Source organism: Ictalurus punctatus, chromosome 12 (genome assembly GCF_001660625.3).
Source record: "Ictalurus punctatus breed USDA103 chromosome 12, Coco_2.0, whole genome shotgun sequence".
Taxonomy (NCBI): Eukaryota; Metazoa; Chordata; class Actinopteri; order Siluriformes; family Ictaluridae; genus Ictalurus; species Ictalurus punctatus.
This window is the reverse complement of record NC_030427.2, coordinates 1,485,001-1,498,043: the sequence shown is the minus strand read 5'-3', so window position 1 is coordinate 1,498,043 and position 13,043 is coordinate 1,485,001. Positions and strand designations below refer to the sequence as shown.

Here is a 13,043-nt window from a genome sequence, read left to right as displayed (position 1 = left end):
GCAAAAAACAGAACGGGTTTGGTTACACAGAACCGAATAAACTCACTTTAGTTTGGGTCTAAACGGGCCAGAACTAACACTAACACCGCTTTCTGCTCCTACCTTCGACTTCTCGCGCTCGTGGTGACGTCACCAACGTAACGGACGTTGACGTAAATTTGAATCTTTGAGGAGAAAATAAAATAAAATAAACCCAAATATTATTTCATAAAAAACTTCATTATTCTCTTCTTCTTAAACACGATAGAGGATAAGATATACAAATACATAAAAAAACAGCTTTATCATTATTTTAAATCAAATCCACTTTAAAAGTGCTCCTAATTACATTTTAATTAAAAATATACTTCATCTTACTCTTGTTTAATTTAATTTAAATTAATATTTAATTCATCGATGATTGTAGACGTGTTGAGGTTTCACGTTCTTTGTGCTTTATTATCATAAATATACACTTTGTTTAAACTTTTGAGTTTGGACACAAAATGTAAACATTCCTCATGAATCCAGAACATTCATTTGTTTATTATTTAGAAAGTAATAATTAAACAGCTGAATAAAATGATCAGATTAATCACTTGCAACATTTAGGATATGAATTTCTTGTATTGAGAGAGGTTTTTAATTATACACAGATATAAATAGATGTTGTTTATTTGTAGTTTTCATATTTGACTCAGTACATTACACCACATTTATTTAATCAACTATTTATCAAGTTTTTTCAATATTGAACTGAATGATTGTTCAATATCAATAAAAATCTTCAAATAATCTATCAACACCATCAATACATCTCATCAGTAAATAAAAATCTACATTTATCCAGCTGATCTATTGACTGGTTTACTGAAAGTTTTACAGCTTCGGCAGGTAAAGAAGCCATGGCTTTAATCTGATCTTCTGATTTCTAATGATAATTAAATGACAAAATACAGAATTAAAGAATATCTTTATTTAAATTCAAAATCACGAATCATTTAAAAATATGGACTACAAGTCATTTCTACAAGTGTTCATACAGACAGAAAGACCAGAGATGAAACGGATTTAACAGATACAGGACAATTAGGACAAGGAAAGTGAGAGAACTAGAATTATCATTTTTTTATTATTATTTTTTTTTTAAATTACAACTGTGTTCAAGATCACAGCAAAAAGACAGTAGAGGAAACAAAGGGAAAAAAATTTCACATTTCCTGTTTAAATTCAACAGTAAAATCTCATGAACTGAAGACATCGTGACTTTTTGAAACCGGTCGTTACATTTTTGAGTCAAACGGAGCAGGTAGTGATGAAGAAGCTGCCTCGAAATATCATTTCTTTTCCTCGAAGAGTAAAAAAAAAAAAAAAAAAAAAACCATGAAATCCTAAATGCATGAAAAATAAACTATGTACATTTTATGTCTAATTACAGTGAACCCTACGGAGAGTGAAGCTCACAGAGGCGAAGTGTTCACGCTACAGCAAATTTCACCGGTTGACGCTAAACTCGCTCACTTAGAAGGTGCGTTTCTCTGTCCCGGGATATTCCTAGCACTGTGTGAAAGCTCCTGAGATGTCCAGCATGGAGACGTGTGTGTATGTTGATGTGTACACAGTACCAATGGTCAGGATGTACTGTTGTGTCCGAGTTTCTCGTTCTCCTGAAAAACACACGTGCGCGCGCACGCACACACACACACACACACACACACACACACACACACACACACACACACACACAATGGAATTGTAAAGCAAAACATTGGAATATATATCTTAATCACATCTCATAGTCCTTTTATAGAGTCTGAATCAGTTTGACTGATTCATTTCGAGTTTATTCAGAGTCGAATCACTTTCTAGTGAGAATCAAATACTCATCTCAGTCTAGTTCGTTTGGAAGTGTGCGACTCTCACTAGAAAATTATTCGACTCCGAATCGTCTCGAAACGAATCAAAACCGATTCAGACTGGACAAATGGACTAATAGAAGAGAAAGAGCAACAGGAAAGAGGACAGCCTTCCTGCTGAAAGCAAACCGGATCAGAACCTTACATTAGATTGTTTTCTATATTTTTATTTTAAATCAGTTGTGTTGTTTTTCTTCTTTCTGCGCTCGATTGAGGAAACACAGCAATGATAAATAAATAAATAAATTTATCTGTCCAGCTTCCTCCTCTTCGTCCCACAGAATGACGTGTGGGTGACGGATTGACGGATTTAAAAAAAGATGTCTGGGCAAACTGTGACCTCCTAGAGTTAAAAGTGAGCATCCAAGGAAATTTAATGTGTTAACTGCACTACATTCTGCAGTCACAGCACCAGAAAAAATATGTACATCTACTGTACATGTTAACACACAAAAAAAGCTTTTGAGTATTAGTTACCCTGTCTTACTGTACAAAGCACCTGCAAATAATAAAGCAAGTAATTAAAAGTTCATCTATCATTTCACTTCCACTAATCAGTCTTTTGACCAGTCTAAAAATAAAAAGACTAAAAAGAAACAGACTTAGCAAGAAGAACTGAAGATATGTGGATGATGATGTCTCAGTTCCACCGCAGCTTCAACAGCCCTGGATCTTCTCCTTTAAAGCTTGGAGAAGGGCACGTCTTTCGGACTCTTCTTTTCCAGGGCTGCCTGCGCTGACTTCATAAGATCCTGTGTCTACAACATGTTCATGTTCCAAGTAGCCTGGAGACGCAGAGGAGATATCTCAGATTTCGACCGCTCTACTTTGTGTTTGTGGCCATACTGTGTGTGCATGGGTCTACCTTGAGGCTAAAAATGCTATTCATGTCTTAAGCAGATTCTTACCATGTAGTCTAGGCTCTCAGTCACACTGTGGTCTCAGGAGTAGAGGAGGTTGATTTTGGTTCCCTGGACAGAGACGGGACTCCGGCCTGCAATCTCACCTGCTATTTCCAGAGCTCCAGCAATCATTGACTATCAGGGAACACACGACTGCAGAGATGAAGAACAGAACACACACTTGCCTTCATTTATACTAAATAATAAAGCTACATGAAAAAAATACACAGTACAACCCAAAGTCACATTCTTCTGTTATCATTCCATATCTTCCATGTGTCAGTCCAGAATTTCACCTTTTTGTGATCACAGAAATTAACACAAAATCAAGAAACTCCACAATATTCAGAGGAGCTTCCACTTTTTCAAAGTTACTGCAGATTTGGGCCAAAACATGTCATGACACGTCATCACCACAACAGGCCTTCAGCACAGGTTACTCTACTTCCTGAAAAAGTGCAGACCCAGATACAAGTTACGTTCACATTCATGGGACAATTCACATTCACAGTTCCATTGTAACTGAACTCGGACCACCTTCTACAGGTAGTCTCGGGTTCGGTACCGCAGTGCACTTCCCAGTCCACATTACGACGGTCACATTACCAACTTTTCATGCAAACTGCTCTGTGTTGGACTAAACATCCAGTGGGAAAGCCCACTAGAAGAGCTACACTGCAGAATTTTTCTGTCTAAAAATGAACAAATTTCAGGTTTTGTAGCTCTTCTTTGATAAATGACAAGATGGTAATATCATAAAATAGTTCATCATAAAACTTTGTATTAAAACCAGACATCTGATGCTCACTGTGGTTTATTTAATCTTCAACAAACTGCAAATGTAAATAATTGTTCAGAGTGTGCCCCCTTGTGGTCAACTCTTTCATAGGGGCTTGTACGAGTCAGAACAATCAGCCCATTCTTATCTTCTCATCACTTACTATCTCTATATATGATCATATGGACAAAAATAACTTGTTTACAGATCTTGGTGTAAACATGTAAGCAAGCAATGTATGGCAAGTTAATGTTCCTCATACCTTCACCTGAAACCAGGCATCCTGTGTGCACAGACGAATATCACAGGCTGTGATTAGATCCACTCCTGCGAAAGAAGAAATCAGATCCACAAAAAAAAAAACTTAGTAATTCAGTCTCCTGCAGCTAAAAGCCCCAGTAAAAGATAACTCTCTGATGGTTAAAGCTTTGCAGGAAAAGTGACAGCAAACAATATGGATGGAACTTCCCAGAGTTGTGGTGAGTGTATGAGATGATGGTACTTAACACTCCCAACAGACCTGCTTCCACACAAACGCCATGCACTGCCACCACCACGGGCTTTGGGCACTGCAGACACATCAAACACAAAGTTCAGTTTATATACCACAATGTATTACTCTAATAGGTTATTGATTGTACAAATACTACATGCATGTAGAACCCCTACATGCTTTGTGTTTAATTTATGGAAGGAATAAACATACGGTTACAGGAAAACAGTCAACGATCCAATGAAGTGGAGTGACCGTTATCACCCTAAGGTAGAACTGCACATTCTGAAGTGTTTTATTCCCCTTATACCACAGCAAGTTGTCAACAAGCGCATTTCTTTATTAAGTAAAGAAGATCATGTCATACACATTAATCTATTTTAAAGGCTGATCGACAGTGGATCTTACAGATGCCGATAACCAAGTCGGGTAGCACCTACTAATAACCGATTACTACTGAATGAAAATATAACACTCAGTGGAAAAATTAAGTTCACTTTATTACAAAAATAAACAGTACTGACCGTACCATGAAAATGTACTGCACTTTTTCTAATGAAATATATATATATATATATATACATATATATAGCATCAGACTTTTAATCTGAGGGTCCAGGGTTCAGGTCCCTGTTTGGGTGTTGTAGTACCCTCCAAATCTTCTGAGAGGACCAGTGAAACCATCTAAGGTGCCTCTTTCAAGCATGTTTTGTTCAGCAAGCAAAATGGGCAAACTAAGGGTAAACATTCAGCAGGTTGTCAAGTTACTAATGGTTACTAGGTGAGAGTGTTGCTACCTAAGCTTTGTTACCTTTTAGCATGAAGTTGACAAAGACATGGGTGGTCATCATAGAGATTGGAGTCCATATAACAGCATCCTTATTAGACTGCGCAGTAAATCATGGGTCTGTGTGAAAAAGCACACATTGAATGACCCCGACGTGATTTGAACACGCAACCTTCTGATCTGGAGTCAGACGCGCTACCATTGCGCCACGAGGTCCCAGCGCAAAAGCTATAGCGCATCATGGTGCAAGGCATACTTGTTCATCGGCGTGGCGATCAAGACGCATTGGAACTCGGAGACAGGTGGTGGGCTGTGACTGTTGCGACTAGTGTCTGACATCTGGGCAAGAGCTCTTTCAGAGGACAAGGCACGAGCCCTTTAAAGGGATAACCTGCCTGGTTTCCCTTCCCTGGACATTAAGGGAGATTTTCAAGATCAAATGGTAGATCTCACCCCAGTGCGTGAGAGTGAAGCGTGGACAACTTATACCTGAAGCGCAACTCAGGGACTCAACTGCCTATGCGATAGAACCATGGTTCAGCCTTCTTTTGGGTAACTTCACACATTTACCATTTGTACAAGGCCTTTGTGTCATTATACGTGTCAGATGATGGGCAATCAGTGGCAAAGGTGGCGTAAACCTGCTTTTTGCGAGGCATACAGAGCCAAGATTACACGTCAGTTTGTGGTGTGGAATTAACGTGTTTGTTAGAAATTTTGGTCTCCTTGTGCAGAAAAGCCAAGTTTAATTAAAAATGCTGATGCTATTCTACTTGTTCTCATACCATGACACGAAGGCATTCCTTGAACCAAGACAAGCCTCCAGAGTGAGCCTTACGAACAAGAGTTATGCTGGTAACGATTTCCAAGCGACATGCTGGTCAAAAGTGTGCTAGTTGTAAACAAAAATACGAACAAGGTCGTTAAACAGAAAGCACTGGGGTTAAGTTGATCTCAACTTAGAAACTGGCCAACATAATAGATAGGACCAAAGTGCAACATTCTCTTGGTTAACGTCACCATTTTACAGGTTTCACAAGAACCTTGTCTCTTTGTATGTCTCAGACTGCAGGCAGTCAGTGGATAAAGAAGCATGAAGGACAGAGTCGTGGTTGAACCCTGTTGGTTTGTATCCTTGAATAGTGGTGCTGAGCTGTGTTAATAGTTTGTAGAAAGCCATGAGAACCAGATGGGATGGGCCCTTTCCGATCCAGGGGCTGAGCACCATTTATGTCTGTGATAACCGTAGAACTAGAGCGTCCACAGGCCTGCCCTACAAGCTCGAGGGTAAAGTGCGCTCTCTCTCCTCGAGCCCAGATAGCTCAGTCGGTAGAGCATCAGACTTTTAATCTGAGGGTCAAGGGTTCAAGTCCCTGTTTGGGTGTTGTAGTACTCTCCAGGTCCTCTGAGAGGTCCAGTGAAACCATCTAAGGTACCTCTTTCCAGAATGTTTTGTTCAGCAAGCAAAATGGGCAAACTAAGGGTAAACATTCAGCAGGTTGTCAAGTTACTAATGGTTACTAGGTGAGAGTGTTGCTACCTAAGCTTTGTTACCTTTTAGCATGAAGTTGACAAAGACATGGGTGGTCATCATAGAGATTGGAGTCCATATAACAGCATCCTTATTAGACTGCGCAGAAAATCATGGGTCTGTGCGAAAAAGAGCACATTGAATGACCCCGACGTGATTTGAACCTTCTGATCTGGAGTCAGACGCACTTCCGTTGCGCCACGAGGTCCCAGCTCGAAGCCTACAGCGCATCATGGTGCAAGGCATACTTGTTCATCGGCGTGGCGATCAAGACGCATTGGAACTCGGAGACAGGTGGTGGGCTGTGACTGTTGCGACTAGTGTCTGACATCTGGGCAAGAGCTCTTTCAGAGGACAAGGCACGAGCCCTTTAAAGGGATAACCTGCCTGGTTTCCCTTCCCTGGACATTAAGGGAGATTTTCAAGATCAAATGGTAGATCTCACCCCAGTGCGTGAGAGTGAAGCGTGGACAACTTATACCTGAAGCGCAACTCAGGGACTCAACTGCCTATGCGATAGAACCATGGTTCAGCCTTCTTCTGGGTAACTTCACACATTTACCATTTGTACGAGGCCTTTGTGTCATTATACGTGTCAGACGATGGGCAATCAGTGGCAAAGGTGGCGTAAACCTGCTTTTTGCGAGGCATACAGAGCCAAGATTACACGTCTGTGCATTGAATGACCCCGATGCTCTGTGCGTTGAATGACCCCGACGTGATTTGAACACGCAACCTTCTGATCTGGAGTCAGACACGCTACTGTTGCTCGCTCGCTCTATCTATCTAATATATATATATATATATATATATATATATATATATATATATATATATATAAATAACAAACAAACACACACACACTATGAATAAATATTAAAGTAAATAAAAAGATGTACAGTATTTCACAATAAAGTGAGAACTCCCCTCACATTTTTGTAAATATTTGATATCTTTTCATGTGACAACACTGAAGAAATGACACTTTGCTACAGTGTAAAGTAGTGAGTGTACAGCTTGTGTAACAGTGTAAATTTGCTGTCCCCTCAAAATAACTCAACACACATTAATGTCTAAACCGCTGGCAACAAAAGTGAGTACACCCCCAAGTAAAAATGTCCAAATCGGGCCCAATTAGCCATTTTCCCTCCCCGGTGTCATGTGACTTGTTAGTGTTACAAGGTCTCAGGTGTGAATGGGGAGCAGGTGTGTAAAATTTGGTGTCATCACTCTCACACTCCCTCATACTGGTCACTGGAAGTTCGACATGGCACCTCAAGGCAAAGAACTCTGAGGATGTGAAAAAAAGAATTCTTGCTCTACATAAAAATGGCCTAGGCTTTAAGAAGATTACCAAGACCCTGACACTGAGCTGCAGCACGGTGGCCAAGACCATACAGCGGTTTAACAGGACAGGTTCCACTCAGAACAGGCCTCGCCATGGTCGACCAAAGAAGAAGTTGAGTGCACGTGCTCAGCGTCATATCCAGAGGTTGTCTTTGGGAAATAGTGCTGCCAGCATTGCTGCAAAGGTTGAAGGGGTGGGGGGTCAGCCTGGGCTTTGGACACTGCAGACACAAACACAAAATCAAGTTTATATACGACAATGTATTACTCGAATACATTATTGATTGTGCAAATACTATATGCATGTAGAACCCCTACATGCTTTGCGTTTAATATGTATTATGTAAGGAATAAACATGCGGTTAAACGAGCTTCATTTTGGTAAAATTCAAACATTCAACATTCAAAGATGGGGGGGGGGTGTACCTTCCAGCACACAATAGAAGGGATTCTGCAAGACATCACACGCGTCACAGTTTATCTGGATTGCATTCTAGTCTCAGGGGCTAATGAACATCTGCAGAACTTGGATGAGGTACTAAGTAGGATAGAAAAGAGTGGACTGAGGCAAAGAAGGAGCAAGTGTGAGTCCTTGGGAGAAGTAGAGGTATTTTTAGGTCACAAAATTAATGCCATAGGATTACAGTCGAAAGACAGGTCCTATATTATGTTTGAGACAGCTGGTATTGTAGCCGTGAAATCAGCTAACATTATGCTCCATGTAATGTTTGCGATATCCAGTTATTTGTTAAATGCTAACGCATTGCAATGTTATAAACTACCTCCTAATGGACCACCATGCATCTCCATTCAGCCCGTGTCCTGTCAGCTAAATGTAGCCTAATGTCACTAATAATCATTCACATGTTCATGCTTTTAATAAATCTTTTTATCCTGACACCGTATCAGTGAATTTAAACTAATGCCTGCATTCAGAGTATAAGGGGTGTGTGTGCGTTCAGGAGTGCACCTTAGCACTTATTAGTCATGGTCAGACAGTGTTTCAACTAAAATATCTCTCTCTCTCTCTCTCTCTCTCTCTCTCTCCCAGTATCAGCCAGAGGAGGATGCCCTCCAGGAGTTTTTAATTTTATAGTTTGTTTTTTTTTAGTTCTCTGGGTTTTTAAAAAAAAAAATAAAAATCACACCATGGTACTGAGCATGTGTACTTTTGGTGGTATCGTTACCAACGACTAGATTTTTGGTATCGTGACATCCCTAATATGTAAGGAAATAGGATGAACTCTGCATACAGGGAAGCTTAGTTTTATGGGGGACTCGCGTAGTGGTTCCACCTCCGCGGCGTGCGGCTCTTCTAAGACATCTACACGAAACCCATCCGGGAATTACCAGGATGAAAGGCCTGGTGAGTAGCTATATGTGGTTGCCACACTTGGATGCAGAGGTGGAAGCATTGGTCAAATCGTGTGCAGTCTGTCAGGAAAACAGAAACGCTCCGGCAAACGCGCCACTGCATGCGTGAGAGATACCAGAGCAGCCATGGAGAAGGATTCACATTGATTACGGTGCACCGTGGATGGGTAGAATGTTCTTGATCGTGGTAAAAGCATTCTCAAAATGGATAGAGGCTTATCTGTTAATCAAGTCTACATCCACAGTTACCATTCAGTGCTTAAGACAAACCTTTAGCCAACACAGGATACCAGAAGTAGTGATGTCAGACCATAGCAGTTTTTTTTGTTTTTTTTACCAGTGCTGAATTCCAAGAGTTTATGGAAAGAAACGGAATTAAACACAAGCACAGCACCCTACCATGCATCTTCCAGTGGTCTGGCTGAAAGGGCCGTTCAAACATTCAAAACCCTGATGAAAAGAGTGCTGGAGAGTCCATTGAAAAAGCTAGGCAGAGTGTTGTTCAGTTACCGAACGACGCCACAGTCGACCACTGGCAAATCAGCCGCTAATCAGCTGTGTGGAAGGAAACTGGTCTACACAGGGTCTCATTGAGATACAAATAATTGAGAAAAATGGTACCATGACCAACATGCAAAGGAAAGATATCTTGTGGTGGGTGACCCAGTGCATACTAGGAACTTCAGCTCTGGACCTACTTTTATTCCAGGAACAGTTCAGAAAAAGACTGGTCCTGTATGGTGCACAGTAGCATTGGGAAGTGGGCAAGTAGTGCACTGACATATTGATCAGGTGAGAGATGGGCACAATGCAACATCCGTAGCACCAGAGTTGTAAGACACTTCACGGCCAGATGTTGCCATTCCAGCGCATTCTACAAAAGACTCAGGTTCTTCATTCTCTGAGGAAAGTCACAAACAAAAACTGGGAGGAACTTCTGAAGTGGCTGCATCAGAAACTTTCCTTGGGATGGAAAACCCCGAGTTGAGAAGGTCTACACGTACTAAATCTCCAAGCTATCTGAAAGATTATAATTCATGTAGTGGTGAGTTCCCCAAACGCAGGGCAAGAATGAACCCAGGAACTGAACTGAATCTCAAGAGAAAGTGGGGCATGCAATAAGACAATGGCCCAAAACAAAGAATGGTTAAAGAACAATAAAGTTATTGGTTTGAATGGCCAAAACTGATGTCCAAGCCCATGTGCAGGACTAATAAACAGTTACTGGAAATGATTAGTTGCAGTTATTGCTGCACAAGGGGGTCAGATCAGATACTGAAGGCAAAAGGTTCACATACTTTTGCCACTCCCAGATATGTAATATTGGATTATTTTCTGCAATAAATAAATGACCAAGTATAACATGTGTCACGTTTGTTTAAATGGGTTCTCTTTGAGTAGTTTTAGGACTTGTCTGAAAATCTTGTTATTTATGTAGAAATATAGAAAACGTTAAAGGGTTCACAAACTTTCAAGCACCACTGTAGCTGTGATGTACAGCAAAAGGTTGTTGAGCTTCACAAAATGGGAAGTGTCTATAAGAAAATAGCACAAGCATCGAAAATGCTCATTTCCACCATCAGGACAATAATTAAGAAGTTCCAGTCAACTGGAAATGTTATGAATTAACCTGGAATTGGACACGTGTCTATATCGCCTCAACACACTGAAGAGGACGGTTCGAGTGGACAAAACATCTCCAAGGATCACAGCTGGAGAACTGCAGGAGTTAGTTGTGTCTTGGGGTCAGAAAGTCTCCAAAACTACAATATGAAGTCACCTACATCACCACAAGTTGTTGGAAGGGTTTCAAGAAAAAAGCCTCTACTCTCATCCAAAAACACACTCAGGTGTCTTCAGTTGGCCAGACACTACTGGAACTTCAAATGGGATCGGGTTCTATGGTCAGATGAAACCAGAATAGAGCTTTTTGGTAATAAACACCAGAGGTGGTTTTGAAGCACACAGAGAGGTAGCCATATGGAAAAGTACCTCATGCCGACGGGTAAATATGGTGGTGGATCTTTAATGTTTTGGGAATGTTTTTCTGCCAGAGGACCTGGACATATTGTTAGGATACATGGATATTAAATAAAAACCTGACTGCCTCTGCCAGAAAGATTAAAATGTGCCGTGGTTGGATCTTCCAGCAGGACAGTGATCCAAAACATACATCAAAATCAACGCAAAAACGGTTTACTGACCACAAAATCATCAAGTCATTTAACACTAATGATCAGTATTGAAAATATTAACATGGATATCTGAGTCTGATAATAAAATTAACTTCTACTTGCAGTCAAATTCTGTAGTGTTTAGGACATTTAACACCCTTCCGTCCAAAAGAAACCAAAAGGGGGTACAAACTTTTACACTCCACTGTATTTGGTTGAAATTGCGCTTATAGAACAACTGAACAGCAACGTTTCCATACAGGTTTTAGTGAAGTGTTTAACAATAGCAACTTGACTTGAAATGGATGATGTTTCATTAGCGTGGCCTGTGCCCAAATCCTGCACGACTGCGTATCTAGGTACACTACACACGGTCTGAACGAATGGAGTCTCTACCGCACCTAGTGCACTAGAGATAGACATTCCATACAAGGTGATTTGGGACGGAGCCAGTGCACAGAAACCGTTTCCCTGCGAGAGGCGCAGGTGGAGCTGGAGCTGTGTGACTGATTTGTGCACCTGTGACTACAGAACTACCTCAAGTCTCCACACAGAGCGCTGTTCAAGAGAAAAACACTCCTAAAGAACAAATCACTGCGCCAGCGAGACATCAACCCTTTAACTAGACGTTCATCCCAATTCCACACAAATACCGCGGAACTACTTAGGGCTGAGAGACAGTTCAAAAAGCACTGAAAATAAAGTGTTAGTAACGAGACTGCGTTGCTGGTCAGTGTAGACGCGCTGATACAGAGTGTAGCGCGAGTAAGATCTGTAATGTCTAATTCAAACATTATGATCAAAAGTAAAATAATGTCTAAAGACACCGAGATACAGAAACCACAAGGTGCAGTGAAAGTGAGATTTTATTATTCATTTAGGACTGGAGTTTAAATCTGTGCTTTTTCTGCATCCATAAAAAATAATAATGCTATCTATCTAACTATTTATAAATGTTCATATATATTTATCTTATTTAGTTAGTTTACATTTATATTATATAAGTACTTATGCATTATTTTTTTTATGGATGCACAAAAAGCACCGAATTAAACTACAGTCCTAAATTAATTATATATATATATATATATATATATATATATATATATATATATATATATATATATATATATATATATATATTTATATATATATATGTATATATATATATATATATATATATATATATATATGTATGTGTGTGTGTGTGTATATATATATATATATATATATGTATGTATATATATGTATATATGTGTGTGTATATATGTATATGAATGTGTGTATATATATTTATATATATATATATGTGTGTGTGTGTGTGTGTGTGTGTGTGTGTGTATTGGGTTCTTTTCTGTTTTGGACAAACATCTGTGTAAAGTTTTAGTCTGAATTTATATTTGTAACACTCAGTTTGTGGATTTTATTTTAAATAAACAAAAAAAGGCACTGAAAGTTTGCCCCGCCCCCATCAGATTAATCGAAAAAAAAATAATCGATTGTGAAAATAATCGTTAGTTGCAGCTCTAATAATAAGTTGCATCATGAAATAGATTTTTTAACAAAAAAAAATCTTGATTATTTTCAAAAATGGAGTTGTGTTTGAGAAGAAGAATGGAGTGTAATGGAGTGTGAATCATAAAAATTCTATTTCATTTCTATTTGTTTACAGAAAGGCTTCAGCAATAAAAGCAGCATTTTGCTGTAGTTGTTAAGGGGCCGTTTACACCACAACGTTTTCAAATAAAAACCGAAAACTTCT

At 39.6% G+C, this 13,043-nt stretch overlaps 2 protein-coding genes and 1 non-coding gene across 12 annotated transcripts in view; all 3 read right to left on the bottom strand.

The window, feature by feature from the left end:
- The window catches only part of LOC108261271 (TBC1 domain family member 10A), a 45,846-nt gene that overhangs the window by 24,005 nt on the left and 8,798 nt on the right, over window positions 1-13,043 (bottom strand). For 3 of the 10 annotated variants that reach the window (XR_008397342.1, XR_008397343.1, XR_008397346.1), the window contains exon 1: window positions 103-135. The exons of 1 other annotated variant lie outside the window; for it this stretch is intronic. The gene's annotated coding sequence lies outside the window, so the exon portion shown is untranslated. Of the gene's footprint in view, window positions 1-46; window positions 139-13,043 lie in introns of those variants that run through there. 6 more of the 10 variants (XR_008397345.1, XR_008397341.1, XR_008397344.1 and 3 more) reach the window with 5 other exon arrangements.
- The window catches only part of LOC128634135 (delta(3,5)-Delta(2,4)-dienoyl-CoA isomerase, mitochondrial), a 12,925-nt gene continuing 822 nt past the window's right edge, over window positions 941-13,043 (bottom strand). Inside the window, exons 2-6 of the mRNA XM_053684407.1 lie at window positions 7,741-7,954; window positions 4,096-4,144; window positions 3,838-3,902; window positions 2,804-2,932; window positions 941-1,646 (exon numbers count right to left, since the gene is read on the bottom strand). Of these exons, the coding sequence (XP_053540382.1) occupies window positions 2,837-2,932; window positions 3,838-3,902; window positions 4,096-4,144; window positions 7,741-7,782 (252 nt within the window). The 5' untranslated portion in view covers window positions 7,783-7,954 and the 3' untranslated portion in view covers window positions 941-1,646; window positions 2,804-2,836. The remainder of the gene's footprint in view (window positions 1,647-2,803; window positions 2,933-3,837; window positions 3,903-4,095; window positions 4,145-7,740; window positions 7,955-13,043) is intronic.
- Window positions 5,000-5,071, bottom strand: trnaw-cca (transfer RNA tryptophan (anticodon CCA)). The gene has a single exon. It is a non-coding gene; the product is annotated as a tRNA-Trp (tRNA).